Source organism: Prorops nasuta, unplaced genomic scaffold, assembly GCF_024137725.1.
Source record: "Prorops nasuta isolate Cenicafe-Biocafe unplaced genomic scaffold, Cenicafe_Pnas_1.2 PNAS00006, whole genome shotgun sequence".
Lineage (NCBI taxonomy): Eukaryota > Metazoa > Arthropoda > Insecta > Hymenoptera > Bethylidae > Prorops > Prorops nasuta.
The window spans coordinates 7,866,017-7,889,401 of NW_027116803.1; the positions used below are offsets into that span (position 1 = coordinate 7,866,017).

Here is a 23,385-nt window from a genome sequence, read left to right on the forward strand (position 1 = left end):
CATCTTTCGATGAAACATATCTCGATTATCCTTCGGCAAATTAAAACTCGAAATTAAATCGACCTCGCGATAAATTTCTCCACCAATCTCCCCCCTCCCGCCCTTCACCCTCTAAAAGGCAAATCGTAACTCGTTTCTTCTTCCTCCGTATAGATACACTTTATCATCACTCTGCCGAACTTTTTCCAACGACCCTTTCGTCAAATAACCCTCGCGTTTTTTCTCACTCGCGATTTCGCTCGACCATACTCGCGTTTAGAGAAGAAAATTATAACGGATCGAATTAAAACAGATCCTTTGTTTACTCTGGTGACCTTTAACCGAATTTTATTCTGTATAAGGTTTGAGAGTTTCCAACGATTTTACAACGGGTCAAATTAAAAGAGATCCTTTATTTATTCTGGTGATGTTTAGCCGAATTTTATCCTGTATATAGGGTTTGAGAGTTTTCAACGATTTTACAACGGGTCAAATTAAAAGAGATCCTTTTTATTTACTCCGGAGACGTTTAACCAAATTTGATCCTATGTAGAGTTTGAGAGTTATCAAGAATTGAACGAGACTCTGGGTCCATCCTTCTGGGTTTACGGATGAGATAAAAATGACGCGTGAGATTGTTCATTGATTTATAGCTGATGCTTGATGGTTCCAAGGATAAAAAGGAAGGGAATTCTGTCTCTTCGACTGAATCAACGAAGACTCCAGCTGAATCTGAAAAATACCAAGTTTTTTCCCGAGTCCCAAGAAACTGAGATACACTTCGGCTTATCTTGAAAATTATTATCTTCTGGTGTCACCGCGAGCGTTATCTCCCTCCTCTTGATTTATTCGGATACGTACTCTCTTATCAGGTATTTTTACAAATTTATTTACAATCTCAGCGCGCTGATTAAACGAAAAGCAATCGTCCCTCGTATCGATAAAAAATTCACTAATATACACATGGCGAAGTTGTTGAATAGACTGAACTTTGCAACGGCGTATTTTTCACAATTTTATTTCACCGCTCTAGTTATCTCGTTATCTGGTCAAGGTCCTCCGAAAACCTTGACTCGGCCTCCTTGTTATTTTTCCAGAATACTTTTTCCAACAGAACATAAATAAATGAGGAAAAAGTTAATTTGATTGCTAGAAAAAAATTTGGTTTTTGTCGTTGGACGTAGCCAGCAAGTTTTTGGTAATTCGAATAGGGGGGGGGGGGGGGCGGGGGTTTCCCGGTAGGGAATGAAAAAGACCAGTATAGGAGAGAGACAAAAAGTTATCGCGTAAGGTTAGCCTTGAGTTACCGGACTCTATAAAGCAGCTTCATTTTTTAGCACAGAAATTACACACAATTATCCATACGAATGGCAATGTTTGTATAGACCGGTTTTCAGAAATTGCTCGCCGCCTCCTAGAGACTTTGCGCGCGATCCACGTGACTTTCGACCGACGGGGCGGGGGGGGGGGGGGGGGTAAAAAGAACTGGATCGACGGAAAACACTCATATGTATATATACACATGTAGTACTGTACTGTTGACGACGAGCAAGCTTCGAAGAAACGGAAGAACCGATTCCCCAATTTTTTTCGGTATTTATATAAACTTCTAGGTATAACAGCCAGTGGATCGATTGAAAGAGACGAGTAAACATATCTTAAGAAAAAAAAAATAGATAGAGATACCTGTGAACGAAGAAATAAAAATTATACAGTAAACAAATTGTATCGAGTGAACGTAGAGTATAGTGGAATTTATTCACCACAATCATAAAAAATAAGATGAAAATGTAAAAAAAAGAAATAGAGACCAATTCGTTCCATCGATGAGTACAATCTGCGTAAGAATGGAGAACCAGCGAGTCTCGTCGACTTATATTCGGAAGAAAAAACGCGTGGATGAATTGGGAGGAGCGCGTGAAAAAAAAATATATTAATAGAAAAGTAGATCGAGAAAGATTATTTGACTGAGCGTGAAGAAGAGAGCGAGTGGGGCTGCTATGATGTTAGTGGAAAGGAAAGATTTAAGAAGGAGCTTTTTATTGGCTATAAAACGTTAGGAGACACATGTATATAGGGACGCCGAGAGAGAGAGAGAGAGAGAGAGAGAGGCGCAGAGGGAGCGTGACCGGGACTGGCTTTCGTCCGATCTTGAAGCATTCCATCCCTCGACAGCATCTTGCCTCTCCGTCTCCACGCGCATTAAGCTACAAGCCAACGAATCTTAATACCATCGTATCTCGTTCATCTCCCCTCCTCCACCTATTTCTCATCCTCCTCCAACTGGCCCTTCCCTAAAAAGGGCCCTTCTCCACCCAGCCGTACACACACTCGACAACGATTCTCCTAAGCCTCCGCTAAAAGCCTCATCGACGCACTTGAACCGAGAAAAAACTCACAAAAGCACAAATACAATCGTTCAGAGTTTCTGCTTAAAAGTTTCAAAATCACTTTCGACGCGACGAACATTTTTTGCTTCGCTTCGCTCTGCATACACTGTTTTTGTTTACATATATTTGATGTTGTTACGTTTATTATTTTCGAAGGAGCCGTTGACAAGCGCGAGTTACGAAAAGTCGGTTGGCGGGTTAAAGTAGAGTCGTAAGGACGGACAGACGGGTTTTATAAGTTAATTTGCTGGATGTTCGTGCATAAATCACAGAGCGGTAGGGGGGTCCGTGCCAACGTACGAGTGGTAATTTCAATGTTTTTTTCTCTCTTGCGTGAAAGCTATGCAGCCATAGATTCTTCCAAGACCCACGCAATGGTTTACGATCGTAGCACGTTTTTCGACCTATTACATTCCACGTTCCCTACCTCCTACTGCTTCGGGATCGTAGAAATCCTTCCAGGCGAATGCACACGTGCATTCATAAATACTAGAATCTACTTTTTGACCCTCCTCGTGCTCTTTTAATGGCTGTATTAATAAAACCGTTCGGATAACTGCGCCGCACTATAATAATAAATAGGAGTACTGGTAATATCGGAGTTATTAAAATTGTAGTGGGAATTTAGTGCGAGGAGCACTGGTGTTTACAAATAGCGTCGACCATCCGTTTTTGCAGTCTTTCAGCGACTCGATCACTCTCACTTGCAGCGTATTATTGTTTGCGTTTTCCAGGAATCCTCTCGAGAACGACAACACACCGGGCTCTCGCCATTCTTTCGAGATGTAAATATTTTGGGACGTTGCTGAGAGATGAAAAAGCGTTGATATCGGAATCCTGACGACATCTTTACCTGACAGTATTAGAAATTCTAATCCATCTAATACTGCCTGGTAAGATGTGAACAGATACTCCGTCCGATGAACTCCAGGTACAACACGCATACACAACCACACGCGAACTGGCCGAGTCTTCGGGTTGTCTGGCGTTCGTCCTTGCTTTCTTCGAGCGAAGATTCGCCGGCACGCAGGTCGTTCGCCCCTCAGACACCAGAGAGAGAGAGAGAGAACCTCCTTCGTCTTTGGCTTCTTCTTCTTCTTCTTCTCCTCCTCCTCCTCCTCCTCTTTCATCCTCGTCCAACAACCGTACGTCCAAGTATTCGTCTTCCTCATTTTGCGTTTTAAACTTCATCCTCCTTCCCATCCTCGTGGGCCTCGATATATATATATATATATATATAAATATTCCATCTACCTAAAGAGTGAGAGAATCCTCCACGAAAACTCGTTCTTACGAACCTAACCTCTCTCCACCCTTCTCCGAACGAATAATCCCGAGGAGCACCTCGACTTTATAGAAATTCGTTAAATTCAATGGTCCAATTAATTCGCCGAACCGATCAATTACACGCGACGTTACAACCAACCAAATTCAATTTGTCTCTGGAACAAGGGACGATAATGGATTGTTGGTTGGAAAGAACAGATTTTCAGTTGGCAATGAGGTAGCTCAAAGGAGATTTTGGAAAAGAAAAAGGTTTTATGTAATCACCGAGCATTCCGCGGGACTTGGCATTAATGATAACAATAAATAAACGGCATCGAGAGACTCTTATCCCTCCCCCAAAGCCACCAGGACTCCTCCCACTTCTCGTTCTCCTCTCAGCCATTTCATTTCCTACGTCCTTCTGCCTCTCGCGCGAGCAGCTTTTCAATATTTCAGACCGAATAATTCCTGCATTTACATGCAGGTGTCGTCACAGCTACCTACGAGCCACTCGGCCTCGACTTCTTTCTCTCTCCTACACGGTCGGTTCTAACTTCCTACAAAAAAAAGAGAAAAAAAAAGAAGAAAAAATCCGCGTTCTTAAAATAGAAGCGACCAGCCCGGTGTCGCAGAAATGGTCAAAATCCAACTCCCCCCCCCACCCCCTCCATCGATTCCAACAGTACAGCACATTATTTCTCTCTTAACCAAATATCAACGAGTTCTTTCACCGTTGGCGATATATACGTCGTGTGTTTTTGAATTTTGCTCCGTCTTTTCCAAGAAAGTCTCTTTTATGCGGGAAAAGTGTAGGGTAGCGCTCTCTGACCGCGACCATAAAACGTTATTTTGGTTGTGCCCCTACTATACTATTATTGCACTCAACAGATGGCGCTGCTCGTTTCGTGGCCGCGCGGCCGCATGGCCGCAGAAGGCGCGCGTCGACGCCAGGAATTTACATTTCTCTATAGTATAAAACATGAACCGGTTTCACGAAGCGAACCGCTACTTCCAGTTTAGGTAGAAACTTTTTGAGATGTCCCCGTAGAGCCGATCGAAGTGTGCTAGTGGCCTTTCAATTAACGGTATCGCCCGATCGGAATCCGTTACCGTCGGCACAAAATTATCCTCCGGATCCTTATCAAGGAAATATATTAGCACTGCGATTAACCGGAGGCAGCAGCGATCAATATACGCGCAATCCTCTATTTATCGCGTTATTATACCACTGCTGTACGTGGCTGACAAAGGTCGCCTCGCGAGACAGTCGAGAATTGAGGTTATGTTGCCTTTTTATCGCGAGCAGGAAAGACGAAACACCGGTAAAAGCACGGCTAATCGTTTTTATGATTTGTTATCGACGGATTGTTGCGGTGGTAGCAGCGGAGTTGGTACTGTAGATGCAAAAAGAGGCGAATCATCGGAAAATGGTTGGAATGGCTCGACGAGGCTGATAGAGCGTTGCGAAGAAACGTGATAAGGAGCGCGCTCTGTGAGAGAAAATCGGAATTTCGTGGGGGGGGGGGGGGGGGGGGGCACAGGCGTCGGCCCTGCGAAAAAAGAGCAGCAGACGGCTGGACGAGGATTGCAAATAGGCTTGTTTTTCAAGCGCCTGCCATAGGTATATAAGCGAGACTCGTTTTGCTCTCTTGGAAGCGAGGAAAACAAGCTGGCCCCGCGCTCTCCGCTCATTATGAAATGCGAAACGATACCTTCGTCGATAGGTGTAAACAAGCCTCGCCATTAATTTTTATTCCCATCTCAATGAGCCACGAGCTTCTCGACAGCAACGACCATGGAAACTGGTTGACACGATACATGGCGGGATTATTATTCTTTCGTAGATCCGCTTGCCGATTCTCGCGTTTCTTTTCGGAAACGTATCACGCGCCTCGTTCCAAATTTAGCCGCACCTGCTGGCGCCAGACTGCTCGCGCATGAACGAGCGCGCACGGCCAACTTAGCGTCGATCTCCGTTGCTTCGAAGGTAAACACGAAAATATAATTATCATCGACGCACAAAGGAGTCGCTCTGAAAATAATTCGAGGAATCGCGCGAAGCTACGCGCACGCTCGAGACGCGGCTAAATGCGCGAGAAAACTAGGAGAAACGTGAAAATGGAACGCGGAACGAGTGGGGCCAAGGTGTGGCAAGGGGGCTGAGACGGGGCCTCCCCCTAATTCGTCAAATATGGCGTGACGAGCGCGGGCGATAGAGAGAGACTTTGGAAGATTAGCGAGTCAAGTATTCGAGTTAATTAGCCCTGACGAAATGTGCAATGACGAAGAAACGACCGATGGGCGTGTCCCAGCCAACCGACGACACACAAGCCTGCCATTCTCTCAAAGTCCACGCTGGCTCCGTCCAACGCACCGAGCAACAATTCGCTATAGTGCAGAGGCCCGACCGACGACGACGACGACCGTTCACTTTCCGAGTTTCGAGGATAAAAGAGGGAAAAACTCGGTGCCTCGACTTTTCCCCAAAGGTCGAAATAACAGGCGAGTCCTCGGCCTGCCCTCGAACATCCGGTAGGAATCTGGAAGCTCGTCCGTGTGGAACATGGCAAACACGTGGCATCCATATTCAAATCGAGCAGGTTATGCAACCGCGAGTGAAATTCCGCACGAGGCAACCGGACGCGATTTTCGCGGGCAAGAGCGAGCGGCTGCGTGCGACGGAAGTGGAGGATCGCGAGGAGAAGCGAGAATTCGGCGGCACTGCTGACTGTATACAGAGCTGGGCAGAGGCGAGGTTATTCCCCGAAGGAGGACGTTTCGTGTACTTGCCTGAATCCGGTGACTGCGGTGGCGACGTGGAGACCCTCGTGCGGACTTCCGGTACGCAGGTACCTGCAACCGCGAGGTCTCTCGCTTACTGGCCGCGTCTAGCACGACGGCGCATTCCCGCTCTGGTAAAACTGGAAGACGTCCTTGGGGAGGAGCAGGAGTCGAATTCACTGAATCCGAGAGAGGCGCAGGCTCGAAAAAAACGCACTGTCAGCCGGAAACGTGGCATATACAGACCGAGGATGAGCAAGAAGTGGGAGGAGAGCAGCAAACGCACGGCTGAGAACGACGTGTAGGGGGAACGGAGAATCAGAGGTTTTTGGTGGGGGAAATGACTGAGAGAGTAGGAGGAATGGAGTGGAGAGTCAGACTCGACGAGAGAGGGAGAAGCAGCGGGAGAGAGAAAGATGAAAAGAGTGGCCCTCGTGTCGACTTCCTTCCTCTCTCGCCAACGCGACGCTTCTCGCAACCGGCTTCAATTTTTTCACTCCCCTCTCGATCTCCGCGCGCACAAAAATTACTAGCCAAAGCCGACGATAGTCATTATCACCAACCAAAATTAATTCACCGTTAAATTCCCTTTAATAATGAATCATTACCGATATATATATATTTATATATATATATCTGTTATTTCTCCTTTTCCGTTTCTTCCCGTTCCTTCCCTCTCTATGCGATAACCACTCCGAAGAATATTCCTCGACCATTTAAGCAATGCTTTTTTCACCACTCCATTCAAGCAAATCCCCATCGAGCTGTTCTTTTGAACCAATTCGTTCTAGTTAATGGTTTCAATCAATTGTTGCAAGTTATTCTTTTGAAGCGATCATTTTAGCCAATGGTCCGTCAGTTTAACTAAATCGTCCGACCAATTATATCCCGACGGAAGCTGGCGGTGCAAATGAATTTCTCCGATTAAGCGAGTCCTCTCTTTCTCTTATTCGAGAGAAAGAGAGAGACAGAGAGATTGCAAGAAAGAAAGAAAGAAAGAGAGAAAGAGAAAGAGAGAGAGAGAGATAATATATACATGTATATATACGAGTCCTTAGCGCAATTCACCAGGGGAGTTGGCCAAGGTTTCTCCGGCAGCCTCGAAGACTTCGATTTTCCTTGCCTGATTTGAATCTACGTAACGAAATTACGTCAGCAGTGTTGGCCGACGCGAACTCTGCACTTTTGCACGTTGGAATTGAAGAATTGCAAGGATGCGGAAGAAGAAGCGGAAGAAGCAGATCAATCGGCGAGGGAGTAAGAAGAACGGGAAGAAGAGACAATATTTTGGATAAAGGTGGGCGAAGAGGCACACAAAGAGGCACAGAACCGACTTGTGGCGACTGGCGAGTCGAAATCGTCAGATGGACGAGGAGAAAACCGCATGAGTGGAAGGAACGACGCGAACTGAGTTGTGCGGTGCGAGCGAACTGGCGGAGGCTGACGCTGACGATGTCTCCTCCGGCCGAGTCCAAGATGCGCAAAACTTCTGCGCCGGGAGTGATGGTGGGGACGCGTGAGAATGCGATCCCTCTTTGCCTGCCTACGGTGCGAGTGCCTAGGTAGGTAGGACTGAGCCTAGGTGCCTGGCCTGGCTGGCTTGCCTGCCTGCTTGTTTGCTCCCTCTGGATCCGTCCTCGGCTTATACGTGCGTGTGCCTGTCTCTGTGTGCGTGTGTATACGACTTATACGTGGCTGGTTGTTGGCTGCCTATCTCCGCTGCGTTGCGTTGCGTTACTTGCGACTTGCGGCGTTGTGGCTGCTTGGTGGGGTCGGTGGGGAACCCGTCAACTGCCAGCCATTCTCTCTCTCTCTCTCTCTCTCGGTCTCCACAGCTCCCCCCTTGTATCTAAACTAAAGACACCCCTACCCCGCAGGTGCACCACCATCACCAGCTTTTCAACCACCATCATCTTTCACCATTCGCGATGCAAACACCAATTACACACCCCTATCGATGTACACACAAAACTACCCTATATATATATATATATATATATATATATCGCTGTAATTATCCTCCCTCAATTTTATCCCAATTCATCATCCCTCGCTGTACTATAAGAATTTCTCTCTCTATAAATTTTGATATCCATAAGACTCGTCGGTTTGAGGTTATGTCACAAAATTATATTGCAATTTGCTGAAAACTATAATACGCAGTGCGAATCGACGGAACGAAAGAATTAACGAGACTTTTGAACGAAAATTTGGAGACGCTTCCCGGAATTAGCGTAAGACTTTGTATTATCGAAAGTTCACCCTTGGCTTCTTTAGGTTTACGTAATCGATGCATTTGTAACGTCAATATAATCTTATCGACGACCTGTCGACCTCGTGTTTTCTCTCGACTATCCTAAATTTAAAAAGCGCTATCGCGCTGAATAGCGCGGATCAGGGTGAATTAAGTTGTGAAACGCCAGGCTGACTCTTGTACAATATCTAACCGAGCTATAGATTGCTCGCGGCGTGGAATAATTAGATAAGGAGGAATCGTGTGTCGATTTCTTTCAAATAACCAACGCTTCGCTCATTTTCCTCTCTCTCTAATATATTTTTTTTCAGACGAATTCTCCTTGAACGATCGGATCGTCCCTTGCACGGTTTTTTATGCAGCGTGCGAGGCGACCCCCCCCCCCCCCCCCGCTCACGATGCAAGACGCAACCGTCCCACTCGCAAAAGGAGAAAGCGAACGCGCGAAGGATAATGGTCTATTATTGTAACTAATGTAACTGGAGATTTTTCCATACGCGCCCTACCTGAACGCTGACATATCGTAAACATGTTTTGCAAATTAGTCATGCCAAGTAAGTGAATATAACATTTAGCAGTGAAAGGGCTGAGTCATCCGGACCGTAGGAAATAGCCAAAGTACCGTTTCTCTTTTAATTTTATCAAAGAGCATTTTTCTTCATTCCAGAAAATCACGCGAAATCCTCCTAGGAATTTTTGACGTATCTTATCTCTATCGTCTTACGCATATTATGCCATCTTATCTATTTGTTTAGACTCGGGCACTCGAACCTGCTAATCCGTCATTGCTCGTGTCAGCCCACTTGACCAAATACGCCAGATCCATAAAGCAGAGTCGACGATAAAAATCCAATTAATATGTGCTTCGTCCGAACGTTCTTCAACTTCTTGCCAACTCGGGAGAAACCGAATACTCCTTGTAATCCCACAACGGAATTCCAATCGCTGACTCGACTGATTTTTCTTTCAGGTTCGGCCTTGTGGAGTAGCGAGTTTTGTGCTTTTGGAGAACGAAAATGCAGCCAAGGAGAGGATTTGGGAACGACCGAGAGAAACGGAACAGTAGTAAGAAACTTCAAATTTTGTTACTCCTCAGCCTTAATTCTTTCTGCATTTTCAAAGGAATCAAATAAATCGATAGTACCGTGTTAAAATTGGAGCATCGAGCTAAACAATTTTTCTTTGATTTTCACGGATAACCCAGTCAAAGGTAAGCAAAATTCCTATGATACAACATTAATATTTTATTTATTTATTTACAGGGCTCAAGAAAAATATTTCTATTGTTAGTTCACCGATATAAAAGTCGAAATATCCAACTGGAAAATTCCTCTCTGAAATCAAGCCCTGAAGAGAGTCGAAAGTGATGAAAAATCTACAGGAGAATAATCACGATATCACAGTTGAATTTGAGAAGTGTCCGTTGTCAACCAAACGACGCAAGAATTGAAACATCGAAGAGAAGGATTTCCGTATAAAGTTATAGTCGAACTGAAAGAGTTAGGAGGGTCGAAAACCTGGACAATGCGTCATCTGAGTGGAATAGCCAATTTGGAGGAACGTTCTGCGAGGTTGAGGAACGAACGGAGCAGCGAAATTCGTGCGTTTGCGTGGAGAACGGAAATATGACAAAGGGGCAATCTGGGAGCGGCGAGAGAAAATCGAGCGGTCATAGCGTTTAACGATCGATATAGTGAGAAAGGTCGAGTTTGGCTATTCACCATCCCTAATTCCTTTTGCCGTTTTTTCCATCGACCGAGCATGACGCTCCCATGTTTGTCAGCGACATACGCCCCCATTGTCATATGGCGCACTGGCTGGCTTGCTGCAAAAAGGAAAATGGAACAGGATAGCAAAGAGAGAGAGAGAGAGAGAGAGAGAGAGAGAGAGAGAAGAAACGAAAGAGAGTCCAGTGCCATTGAACGATCGACTTTCAGACCGAGCCTCTGCACTGCGAGATACGTCACTTTCTTTTACGACTAATAAACGTCACATTTACGAGCCTCTCACTCTTTCTTGCGCCGCAACACGCCAGGCATGGAAAAACGAACACAAACGTACGTATTACTCATGGAACAATTGAGAGAAAAGAACACCTTGCTAGGTATCGGTCCTGGCTATCGCCATTATCAACCGTTATATATATATAGTATGTTCAGAAACAGTTTTATATTTATATCATAGTTTATTGCCACATTTCATCCATTGTGCAATTGTACGCCTTTATACAGTCTTACGAGATTCTTACACAGCAAGGCTAACGCGCGCCAGGAATAGACCGTTCCTAATTGGAAAAAAAGGTCATTTGTTTTTATCGATTCGACCAGTTTCCGTTTATGGCGCTGGTTTTGCCACAAACCCGATCGCTCTATCGCGTCCGACCGTTCCAATTTATCTCTGCCCCCCCCCCCCCCCCCCCCTCCAAATAGAAGATCTTACGCGATTCCCGCCAAAACGAACGGAGGATGACTTCCGGTCCCCGCGCCACGCAGCACCGCGCCGTCCATTTTCAATCCAGAAGCCGAGGAAGTGGCTTTATACGCACGTGGCGGGTTCAACGCTTCCACGGATATTCGTCGGCCGAGTGAAACGGCCGGGAATTAAAAATACACCAACCCCCTTTTTCAACGAGTTATTCCCGAGAGAGAGAGAGAGTCGACACGAAAAATGGCCGAGGAAATGCCGTGGGTATAGAGGAACCTCTACGACCACGCGCCGTCGTAAAACGAAGAGAAAAAATTATGACCCACGGAAAAATGGTAGCTCGTGAAACTAGCACCGCTCATTAATGTCTCTTGTCAGCTTAAATCAACACTCGTGCTCCTGTATCTCACTACCTCTCTCTCTCTCTCTTACAAAAGAGACTCCAGATTTACGAATAACAGCAACTCTTCTATTTTCTTTGCGTCGTATCCGAGGAGCCTTCTTCTTCTCCACGGTTCTATTATGGATCTGTGATAATAATAATAATAATAATAATAACAATGATGAAAAAATGAACGTTTCTATACAGTCTTAAAATGTTCCATCTCGATGGTTTATGTATATATATATATATATATAGATTTGTAGGTTATGTAACGCGAGAAATGTTTATTTTGTATTTCGATTAATTTCCAATCGCTCGTTTGTAAGTGAACTGGAGGATTTTCTTCGAGTCTAGGGTCCCCCCCCCCCTCTCCCCCCCTATTACACTCTCGAACCGGTATACACGCAGCACAGAGCGGCGGATTGCAAAGTTTGGCGGAGTCGCACCGGGGTCGTCGCATCCGTTAACGTCACACGATTCACGACTCACGACGACCTCGGGCCCCGGCGACCCAGTCGAACTCTTCGCGCCCCATTAGCATAACCATCGACTAACTTTATTCCATCGATTTCCGTTCGGCAACCTATTTTTACTCTCCCTCCCCTTTTCAAGTAAATTAAATCTTTTTGATATATATATAAGAGTCTCGTCGTTGCGGCTCCCGAAGAATCAGGCAATTGGGAAAATTGGTCGCTGAATACGGATTCTCCAGCTGCCTCTGGAGAATGCTGAAATTTTATGTATATATATGTCCGATAATATGGAGCAAAGGCTACTGGATCTTTTTTCGAGTTATCGGAGATTTTTATCTCGGTGGCAAGTGTGCAGCGTATATGTATGTATGTGTGTACGTTAATTGGAGGGAAAGAGAGAGTGAGGTCAATGAGAGGAGGAGGAGGACATATATACTATATATATACCTATATATATAATTGATGTGGAGAAACCGAACGAGCGAGCAAGATTGTTGCTCCAAGAGACGCATGTAAATCATGAGAAGTGAAAAATGGTAGAGATACATTATAAAATTGAGCGAAGGACAAGCGGGCGAGATAACCCGAGTACGAGTCAGTTAGCAACACGACCGTCGGACTATTTCGAGGTTGATAAGAGGCGCTTATACGCGCACCGACTCGTTATCTCGGGTTATCTACCCTCTCCAGAACGCACTTGACAGGGGGAGGGACTACCCGAGAGCTCCAAGGATTCCAACTGACTCGCCGATCATTCTTCCCCACTCCTTTTTCCTCCATTTTCCAATTTCATCTATATAGCACTTCTATACCCTGTCGATCCATCATTTTTCCATTCCTCCTTTCTTAGTCTTCAATTTTTTTTCTTTTTAGAATATTCTTCCATCTACTGCAATAATCTTTTATCGTCGTCGATTTATTCATTTCACTCCATATATCCATCTGGATTCTTTTTCCTCCTTATCATTTTTCTTATCCTCCTTTGCTCCATTTTCGAATTTCATCTTTACTTGCAATTTTTTAATCCATCGTTTGTTTATTCTTCCTCTCTTAGTCTTCAATTTTTTTTTAGGACATTCTTCCATATACTGCAATAATCTTTTATTGTTGTAGATTTATTCATTTCATTCCATGTATCCATCTGGATTCTTTTTCCTCCTTATCATTTTTCTTATCCTCCTTTGCTCCATTTTCAAATTTTCATCGTAAAAGTCTACCACCTCCAAGAATCTTTGTTTATTATGTTTAATCGTATCTTTCACCTTTGCTTTATTAATAACACTGTATAAATCCTCTCTTTTAATTTATCATTTTACTTATCCTCCTTTGCTCCATTTACAAATTTTATTTATGAAATTTTACCCCTTTCAATGATATTCGTTTACAGTATTTAATCGTATCTTTCACCTTTGCTTTTATTAATAAAACCCTGAATCCACTATTTTTGCTTTATCATTCTTATCATCTTTTTTGCTTCACTCTTCAATTTTATTTACAAAATTCTACCATGTGTATCCAACAATATTCCTTTATTATATTTGATCCTACGTCCTTCTCAGCTTCGTTAATACTGTGAACCTTCGTTTTTTACTTATTATTTTTCTCATTTTCCTTTGCTCCATTTTCCAATTATGTCCAGAAAATTCTAACATATTCACCAAAAATTTATCGTTACGTTTAATCGTAGTGTCGTTCTCATTCGACCATTTATTACGATCTTATAATACATTGTTCCCTAGCTCATCCTTATTCAAGGCCCACTTCTCAATCATATTTTCTTACAACTTAGCTGATTCCAGAAATTCGTCAAATCGGTCGATGCAATTTATGAATGGATACTGCTTAATAATGTCTCCTTCAATGAATATGGAATCTCGAGAAAAAGAAAAAACTTGCCATCGACTGTACTTGGATAGGCAAACGCAGTCTGGTCGTCCCTGAGTGGCCTATCTTTTCGGAATCTCGCATAGATGAGAAGCAAATGAAAAAAGATGAGGCTAATGAAAAAAAAATGCTAAGAGGAAATAGTTGGAATAGCCGAGCGACGCCTAGGATCAGAAATCAGCTGAATGCTTGCTTGAATTTGATTTTCAAACAGCCACCAAGTTCGATACTTGAAATATGCAAACACATTTTAACATTTTGTTGCAGGAAAAGCAACATTTTGTTTGTCCATTATATAAAATATTTTTAGTCTATGAGAAGTAGCTTTAATTGACTAAAGCAAAGGAAGAGTGAAATAGTGAAAAAGAGGGGGGGTTGAGAGAAGATAGGAATAGGCCGCTATAAATTTAATGGACCGTGTAACTTCAATTCCATTTGGAATTTTTAAGTACATTATACACCCAATTCAAATAACATTATTAGAATAGCTTTAGTTATATCTCTGTACAGAAGAAACGATACAATAAATAAATTACGAGCGATACAAATTAGGTACAAGATAATGTTTGTTAACAAAATTGGAAAGAAAAAAAAGAAGTAATGACAGAAATGACGAGGTCTATTTTTAAACGAGTCGGAATCCAAAATTACGTTTTAATTTCTTTGCGGTGTCTGCAATTAGCGTTATATTTGTGCCTAGACTGAACTGGAAATAGAACGGCGCTTCTCTGAGTGACGGGGGAAAACAAACGAGTGATTTGACCGGCACCAGCTTCATATATTTAATAAGATAATTGCAACTCCTGCTGGCGTTTCAAATAAACAAGAGAAGCTGAGTAAAAGAATGGGACATTTGTTGTCACTATTTATCATCCAATTATTCTCTGAGGAATCGATCAAAACTCGTCTTTCAACGATTCCTACTCTATCTGATACTATATTCTTCTGCTAATTTTCGTAGGAATTTCAACGAGTTTCACATCATTTAATTTCCAAAACTCTGAAAACACAAAAAGTTTCGGTAATTAGTACCTCAAGATTATATTTTCGAACAGGCTGTAGAATGTTGAAACAAGTGTAGAAATGAAGAGATAAGTGAAAATATTTGCAATCAGTTTAAAAAATAAGAAAGAATAAATTATCTTTACATTTGATTTCTTTATTCTTCCCATAAGTCGCCTCGCTTCGCGAAACGACCAGGACAAATTTTTCTTGTTAAAATAAAATATATTATAAAATGGATAACAAATTAAAGTTTATCGCAATAAAAATAAATTAACAAATTTCTTTGTACTATTTTCACAACACTGTGTGCGATTAAGATTTCTTATCAATGATAATGTTATTAACAGCTTGGAATAAGTGTATTGGTCATATATGTTATAGCCATTCACAATAATATAATGCTGCCCTCGGACGGAAAAAGAAGGAAGCGAGCGTTTTACCACGGATGGTAACTCGAATAGAGAGCTCGTTGGGTAATTGTAAGATATAGATTTAAAATTTTTTTAACATCTTTGGATAAAAATTTAATGAAAATGACGAGCTGTCCTGCGTTGGTTGCGAGGTAGGAATCTCTTCACACTCCGAATTATCTTGCGATTCAACTTCTACTATTTCAATATTTGGATTCTCATTGATATCATCGTATTCATCTTTGTAATCGTAATACGTTACAATATCGTTTCCCTTGTAACGTGCTAAAAAGCTGTACCTTAACCGCCTTTCTAGTAACGTTAATTTCTGAGCGTTGCGTGCTATTTCATATGCCACTTTTAATCTTGAATTTTTCACTACAAAAATAAATTTTTTAATAAACAAATGACGTCTATTTTAATTGCTCTATTATATTTACCTCTTTTGGCAGCCTTATCTATTTGATGTTTAAGGAATGGTTTTAATTGATTAGTACGTACAAATTGTCGAGTAACTTCGTACTGAGGTTCATCAAAGAATACTACATGATACTCGACCTGGAAAGAAGGAAAGAAAGAAAAAAACATTAACGACTCTGTGTTATTAACCTTTAGACTGCCGGGTGCCGCTTGAGAGGTGCAAGACCTTTCTCACAATTTTTATCACAAATACGTTGTTAATTGACAAAATGTTCATAGAAAATATGAAAAAATTTCCTTGGAATATGCGCCGGGCAGAGTCTAAAGGTTACGTAGGATACATTTACTCTTTGAGTTTTCTTACAGCCTCATCTGCGGTCTTGTTCAATATATAGTAGGTTGCAGTTTCCGGACTATCGTCAACCATAGCCGGCCACCACGGGAAGCCTTTTACACGAGCCAATACCAAACTACCAGAGTTATACTTGGTTAACATTAAATCAGCTGCTACCGTAGGTGGAATGCTCTCTTCTGGGACTTGGCAAGATGCGAAATTTTTATCTAAGGAAAATAAGTCATCAATAATTGCTAGCTCATTCCAATTTCTGTATAATATTAATAGGAACATTACCAGGATTCATACAGCAAAACCAAACCTCTGGTACATCTTCTGGGTCGTTATACAACTCAACGTACCTCCATTTTTTGCAAATTTTATTGCAACATTCGACATAGAGGCCTACGTCTCTATTGCGCTGCAACCACTGTAACCTGTCCTTCCAGCTGTTAACGAGCTTCCCTGTGCCCAGCAACAGCCGATAAGGTTGAGAGAAACAACAATTGGAGTAACAAAAGATTACTTTAGCGAAAGAAGCCTTAAAACTATCGACGCTTTCATGCAATAATTCTATGTATACATATATAATGATATATTTGACCCCATACAATAGTACCTTATTTACATTACATTTAACAAAGGACGAATTAACTGTGTTTTAATTGCAAGATCATCATCTCGGTCGAGATTAACCAAGCTTACAATGTTTGATCCTTAAATTAATGTTTATCTTAAGTTAAATTAATTGCGTGCATGTGTATGTGTGAAAGTGTAGTGGGAAAGCATGCGAGGTTATACACGAAAATGAGTCAAGTCACCTTTCTTGTTAATTTTTGAAGAATGGACATTGTTAAAATTGGAACTACTCGCATGTACTTTATTCGTCGTTTGACCTTGGTGTTTCAATTTTTCTAAAAGCCTCCCGTCGTTCTCTTTGTTTATATTCCGTTTCATAGCCTTATTGATACTGTTTACGGACTGGCTCTCGCTGTTCAAGTTTGACCTATCGTATTTCCTCTTGAGAGAATCTCCACCCGTCGATAAACCACTCATTCGTTGACTTATCGAATCGACGTCTATCCCACTATCCATTATGCTGCTCGTACACGAATCCTCGGAGAAAGTCAGCTTTTTCGGCCTCATATTCATCTTGAACATGATCCTGCGTTTTATTTGCTTTATCGGTGCTTGAATCTGGCAATTCTTGGTATTCTTTGCGTTCTCCGGAGTCTCGTACAACTCCTTGCACTAAAAAATATTTCAAACAACATTGTAGAATCTGTTGGGACACGATGTGGAACAGTTTTAGCTGATCGAGAAGCAACGGTTATTTTTTTTTTAAATGTCAATAAACAGACAACGTCCCTTTGACAAATCCAACCCCTTTCCCTACCTGCGACAGGTATGCGGTCATAGGAATTCTACCGTTGCTGTCCTTAAGTGATAAATCGGAGCTTCTGTTTTCGCTTAAACGACGATTTCCTGCCATTTTTAACCCTATTTGGCGTAAAGCTATTACCTAAAGTTAAAGCTATTGAAAACGAATTGAAAATGTGGAGAAGCACGAATACGGCGCATGCGCGATGCCGATGATTGTCAATTAAATGAATATTTAAAAACAAAATGACTATCGTCGCAAAAGTCAGCTATCAATAAAAAAAGTGTCACTGTTTGAACAATGGAGGACGATGGGACGCAAAGGGTCCGTTGAGAGTCTTAGCTCGCTCTTCATAACGTATTTTGACTTCTCTTTCGAGGAGTAATTGTTCAAAGGAATCGCAGAAGCTACTTTTAGCAAGAATTCGTAAAATTTGTCAATTTGAATCATAGTGGAGGATTTAACTTACGTGGGATAATTGTTCGCAGAGGGATTGTTCAAAGAGGACAATTGGTCGCGCGCGCCTTTTCGGAGTTCGGCTGGTTAGCGGAAAAGCCCGAAGTTGGCCACCTCGGGTTGCTCGGCAAAGCACATAAAAAATGGAGCTTGGGGGAAGCAATCAAAACAGCAACTTACCATTGTAATTTAAGCATAAGACGACTCTTTTGAATTGGTCTTACCTTATTTACATTAATTTTCCTCAATTTCCCAGCCTAGTAAAACTAAAGAATCGACCATTAAAGTGACAGTGTTGTCAAGTGCAGTAGGTTATTTCTACTACCGTAGTATTCATATCCTATCAAGATAGCCTGTAGAGTGTAGAGAGCATAGTTGTAGAATCCATTTGGATACTACATGCCAAAATTTACATTGATGCTAGTAGAACACTTGCATATCCGATATCAGAGATGAAGGACGAGATTTTTTTCTACCCTTTTTTTTAATGCATTTTTATTAAGATTGATGTACAATTTAATAATAGCTCGACGGTAGAAATAGAGATGCGGTTGTGTGTGCATCGCGTGTGCTTGCTGGAACAGAGAAGGAGATCCTTTCTCAGTTTCTCACTCCTCTTCAAACTTACTCCCCCACTGGCCCCCACTTCCCCACAAACGTATAGGCATACATTTGACACAGTCTTCTCAAGCAGCGTGCTGTGTGCGCTGTGCTGTTGTGAGAGCTAGTTCTAATTTTCTCCACTTCAACCTCTGGCGCTCGCGGTATAAATCTTATTTTATGGGAGTGGGAGAAGGAGCGAATTTAGTCTGGGTACAACCGTGAGCAGAGCAATTTCTCGTTTAGTATAATTCAAAATGGCGGACTTGGCAACGCTGTAAGGTGGTAAAATTCGTTGCAGGACATCAGAAGGTACGTTTCTCTTCATTTAGGGAAGATAAAGCGTGAAAATCCGTTAGTTAAGTTCTTAGCATTGGCGACCATCCGTTTACAAAGAGCATAAACGAATCTCTGCGCATGCGTCATGGCGGGAATGATAAATTAATTGAAAATTCAGATAAACCGTATTTAATTTACCATTGCTCTTTTCTTTGATGATATAGATAGTCGTTCTTTTATTAAAAATACAATATTTCAGATTTTTCATAAAAATTTAATTTAGGTAAAAGCATCTGATATGAATATCTATGTTTATTTTTTTAATATTTCATACTGACTTAGTCAGAGCACATCATGTTTACTGTTCAATTATAATCTGTAGCTGTAATAACTGATTTTTCTTCCTTAGGGTGACAAGGATGTCTACGCAAGTTGATAAGCCTACTAAAGTAGGGACAGCTAATAAGAAGGAGACAGAGAAATCAAGGAAATTATTCAACACATCACACAAGAAGCACAAGTATGAGGACAGCAGGCATTTCAAGTTTGGCCGTAAGCGGCTGCAGAGCTTCACGGGTACAGGGAAGTTTTGCCCTCCCTATAAACGTAGGAAGAAAGAAGGTGTTATTATCCCACCTACAAAGTTTTTACTTGGCGGTAATATATGTGATCCATTAAATCTAAATAGTATGCAGGATGAGGAAGTAAACAGAGCGATGAATGCAGTTACTCCAAAGTCCAGCCCATTACCAACGCCTAAACACAAAAAAGAAGTCATTGAAGTTATCATACCACCCAATATCTGTGATCCACTTAATTTAAACAACTGCAATGACAATAATGAGGAATATGAGAAACAGCTGATTTCTCCTACAAAGAAAGGCTCTAAGAGAAGAAATAAGAAGAGAAAAAGGGCTTCATCTGGGTCTGGTAAGGATGATGGGAGTGAATGTAACGATAGTAAAACAAAGGGGAGTGATCCAATTGAAGCCACAGAGCTGCCAGAAGAGAGTGCAGTCAACCGGATTGCCACAGAAACGGAGGATAAACCATCTACCTCCGTTGCTATTAATCCTCCGAAGGAGACCAAACCCGAAAGTCCTCAGAAAGATAAAAATAAGTTACGGTTAAAGGGTTTGGATGAACCAAAGGATAAGAGACTACGTAAAGTTGAGGTGAAGGATAAGATTGTAAGTCCGGTTATCCCTCAGCCAGGTGCATGGAAGTCTAGGCCACAACATCGTCCTAGTCAAGATAAAAAGAAAAAGCAGCCAATGCCAAACTTCAAAGAGAAAAATGCTCGATATCAGTATGGAAATTACAACAGATATTATGGATATAGAAACCCGCATCACGAAGTTGATACACGACTCAGAGTATTTGCTCAGAGGAAGGAATTATTTTTTGGCAAGGATGTGCTGGATATAGGTTGCAATATCGGCCACATTACATTATCAGTGGCAAGGGATTTTCTTGCACGTACAGTAACTGGCATTGACATTGATCGTACACTAATCAGCATTGCTAGACAAAATGTTAAACATTATGTTAATTGTGTTCAGTCCCCTGCGAGCAACGACGATACCGTTGATCTTCGAGATTCAGATGCGAATTTCTTTCCAATGTCAATGCCGATCAATTATGGACCCGTGGATGTACCTGGCTTTACCAAAAATAAAAAACACAAGAGCTTCCCCTACAACGTCACGTTCGTTCAGGTATCAAGCTTTATTTATACATAAATATTCTAAATCTTAAAATATTATAATTAAAATGTTTGATGCATTACATTATATTCTCTATTTTCAGGGTAATTATGTTTTGGAAGATGACGCCCTTTTATGCTCGGAACAACCGCAATTTGACACAATTTTGTGTTTATCTATTACCAAATGGATACATTTGAACTTTGGAGATGCTGGTTTGAAGCAATCGTTTAAAAGAATGCATGCACAATTACGGCCGGGAGGCGTTCTATTACTAGAGGCGCAAAGCTGGAGCAGTTATTCCCGAAAGAAAAAATTAACCGTGAGTAACGCAAAAAAAAAACAGAATAAAATTATGAATCTAAATGAGAAGTATTGTGCTGACTTATTTATTGGCAAAATTTATCTTTTGTTATTGTAGGAGAAAATATACAAGAATTATCAGAGCATCGAGTTTCGACCATGCAAATTCACACAGTATTTATTATCGTCGGAAGTTGGTTTTGCAAAGTGCGAGGTTCTATCGATACCTCCTCATCCGTCGAAGGGTTTTCAAAGACCAATCCAATTGTTTACGAAAGCAGGGGTGGCACCGGACGTAACGGAGACTAATCTGGCGAACACAGTGAGGAGGAACGAACGAAGGGACCAAGTGCAAAGGGATTTAGAACAAAGGGAATACGAGAAAGAGCTGTTCCCCAAAGAAAACAGGAAAGAAGGAAACATGTCTGAAATTAGTCAGAGTGGAGAATCTTCGAATCAATACGACCAATTGGAAAACGTTTATGCCCCCAGTGCTACACCTTGCTACGATACTCCAGGCCATACCAACGATAGCCAACCCTTGGATGCCAGCAAAATGTGTTATTTGGACGTAAACATTGATCACGACTAAATACACATAAGCTTAACATAAGCATATAAACGATTTGTGCAATCGTTAACGTTCGACATAAATTGAAGCTTTGACCGGTCTTATGATATTGGAATTTTAGACTGGTTAAGCTTGCACATCCTGCCCTCAAAGATGTCTCCGAAAACTTTTTTTTTTTTTTTTTTTTTTTTTTTTGAAATGGCAGGCAATTGGATTTTAGGAACAGCGACATTGGCCACTTTGACCAAACTTCTTTTTAATTCAGACTGCTTGTTGAGATTCTTACGTGTAGGATCTCTGCAAGAGCAGTTTTTTTTTTCGTCGAAAATTAGTAATATGGTAGCTATATTCTCGATTCTGGACGATAATTATCGCAAGCAAATTGTAATAAAGTTTTGTGCATGGTATCGCATGCGACATTTGTGGTTCTAGTTTCCAGAATAGTCTCCCAGATATATAGGGTATACCACTTAAGGTTCACCAGAGCATGAACGTAAAACTCACTTTGACATTATAATATATATCAATTTTTTTTCTTGAGACTTCAGAATGCAAATAGGTAGAGGTTTTTACAAGGTTTTATGAAAAAAATGCTATCTCTTATAGATACTATCATAAGTGAGTTCTTACAGGTGTGCTCTCTAATGCGCCTTTAGTGGTAAACTGACATGCATCGATTTTGTTCTCTAAATTAGAAATAGGCTGATCCTATTGGTTGAAACACCTGGATCATCAATTTTTGGAGATCAGAATCGATGCAGGCCAATGTACACTATATATATATATATATATATATATATATATATATATATATATATATATAATATATGTATATATACATATACAGAGTGATCAAAAAGTGTGGTTACGACTAAATATTTTTAAAACCGTATGTTTTAGAAAAAATTGAGTCATACGTAGGTTTTTAACTTAAAAAGATCTATTTAACAATAGCCTTAGGAGAAGTTATAAAATTATTTTTTTTAATGTAATCCCCTATTTTTTATTGCATATTCTTGTAGTTTACTTCAAGTGCTTTCTAAAATACAGATGAATTCGTCGTTTCATCCAGTTGCTAACTAGATATTTCGATTTGAAAATATAAGTAAATAAGCCAATACTTGTTACGTAGAGGTCGTGTACACTACTTCAGCTAAGTCTACACTTATATGCAATTTGAAATTGGAATATCTAGTCAACGACTGAATGATGAAATGAAAAAAGTATTTTCATTTTGCGAAAACTGTTGAGATAAGCTATAAGATTATGCAGTAAAAAAAAGAGTTGATTTTCATTATTCCACTTAACACTAAATGCCAACTACCGTCTCTAATGGATCTTTTTATCCCATAAATGTACATGTAACCTATTTGTTTCTAAAGGATACGGCTTCCAAGATATTTGGCCATAGCTGCAATTTTTGTGACTGCTCTTTATACATTTATTAACGCCAGTTTGGAAGTATTGGGTATCTCGCTTGTACCTAAAGTCTGTTTTAATCGAGACCATATTGTACAGTGATCGCAAATCAAATGGAAAAGTGGGTTAAGAAATTATTAGAGTGTAGGTTTGTAAATTTGTGTATTTTTAGGATCGCCACGCGTATATTGTTTAATATAGTTGTTATTTATTTTTAAAGCTCATAATATTCGTATTCGTTGATAGGGCTCGGTCAATCAGAGGAGGCCGACAGTATTATTATAGGCTTCGACGTTCCCATTAATTTGTATAATTCTGCGCAAATAAGCTTCATAAAAATTTCCTTCGAAGAATGGGGAATTGGAGAACAAGCGGCGAAACATTGCGTAATAGCTTTTCCCATGCGTGTGTGCGCAAGTAGTTTTCCTCTTTTATATTATCTAGTCCTTTAATCATGAAGAGAAAATGAAATCACGCAAAGATAACTACTATTTTCAAATCGACTCATTCTAAGATTTTGCTCGAAGAGAATCTGACGATTGTCATTCCAATTAATTAATTAATTAATTAATCGCCTTAAATCAATATAAATTCAAAAACAATCAAACTGAACCTGTGATAAATATTCCTCAAACAATAATACCACGAGACGCTCATCTTCAATA

General features: G+C 41.0%; 3 protein-coding genes across 6 annotated transcripts; 2 read left to right on the forward strand and 1 right to left on the reverse strand.

The window, feature by feature from the left end:
- Positions 1 to 5,300: 5,300 nt before the first annotated feature.
- LOC136774088 (uncharacterized) lies at positions 5,301 to 13,766 on the forward strand. 4 transcript variants are annotated; one of them, XM_066728179.1, is made up of 3 exons: positions 5,301 to 8,084; positions 9,641 to 10,727; positions 13,742 to 13,766. In XM_066728179.1, exon 1 carries the CDS (start codon positions 5,915 to 5,917, stop codon positions 6,719 to 6,721), a length of 807 nt encoding a protein of 268 aa, XP_066584276.1. In that variant the 5' UTR covers positions 5,301 to 5,914; the 3' UTR covers positions 6,722 to 8,084; positions 9,641 to 10,727; positions 13,742 to 13,766. The 4 variants fall into 4 exon arrangements, with proteins under 4 accessions (XP_066584276.1, XP_066584277.1, XP_066584278.1 ...); XM_066728180.1 differs by lacking the exon at positions 13,742 to 13,766 and having other exon boundaries at positions 9,641 to 9,735; positions 9,933 to 11,621; XM_066728181.1 differs by lacking the exon at positions 13,742 to 13,766 and having other exon boundaries at positions 9,641 to 9,880; positions 9,933 to 9,951.
- On the reverse strand, positions 13,342 to 18,770 carry LOC136774642 (uncharacterized). The gene is made up of 11 exons (XM_066729058.1): positions 18,663 to 18,770; positions 18,471 to 18,554; positions 18,319 to 18,417; positions 18,196 to 18,237; positions 18,023 to 18,099; positions 17,856 to 17,925; positions 16,827 to 17,256; positions 16,303 to 16,470; positions 16,036 to 16,232; positions 15,692 to 15,809; positions 13,342 to 15,629 (listed from the first exon to the last, which is right to left on the reverse strand). The coding sequence occupies exons 1-11, from the start codon at positions 18,768 to 18,770 to the stop codon at positions 15,334 to 15,336; spliced, it is 1,689 nt and encodes a 562-aa protein (XP_066585155.1). The 3' UTR covers positions 13,342 to 15,333.
- On the forward strand, positions 18,641 to 22,671 carry LOC136774054 (7SK snRNA methylphosphate capping enzyme-like). The gene is made up of 4 exons (XM_066728118.1): positions 18,641 to 18,754; positions 19,131 to 20,439; positions 20,531 to 20,749; positions 20,849 to 22,671. Exons 2-4 carry the CDS (start codon positions 19,141 to 19,143, stop codon positions 21,320 to 21,322), a joined length of 1,992 nt encoding a protein of 663 aa, XP_066584215.1. The 5' UTR covers positions 18,641 to 18,754; positions 19,131 to 19,140; the 3' UTR covers positions 21,323 to 22,671.
- Positions 22,672 to 23,385: the final 714 nt, after the last annotated feature.

Coding starts and splice junctions, on each gene's coding strand:
- LOC136774054 (XM_066728118.1), top strand. CDS start 19,141: ATGTCTACGCAAGTTGATAAGCCTACTAAAGTAGGGACAGCTAATAAG. Junction 20,440..20,530: donor ACAACGTCACGTTCGTTCAG/GTATCAAGCTTT, acceptor CTCTATTTTCAG/GGTAATTATGTTTTGGAAGA. Junction 20,750..20,848: donor CCCGAAAGAAAAAATTAACC/GTGAGTAACGCA, acceptor TTGTTATTGTAG/GAGAAAATATACAAGAATTA.
- LOC136774642 (XM_066729058.1), bottom strand. CDS start 18,770: ATGAAGAGAAACGTACCTTCTGATGTCCTGCAACGAATTTTACCACCT. Junction 18,100..18,195: donor ATGCTCTCTACACTCTACAG/GCTATCTTGATA, acceptor TAGTTTTACTAG/GCTGGGAAATTGAGGAAAAT. Junction 17,257..17,855: donor TCTGCGAACAATTATCCCAC/GTAAGTTAAATC, acceptor AATATTTTTTAG/TGCAAGGAGTTGTACGAGAC.
- LOC136774088 (XM_066728179.1), top strand. CDS start 5,915: ATGACGAAGAAACGACCGATGGGCGTGTCCCAGCCAACCGACGACACA.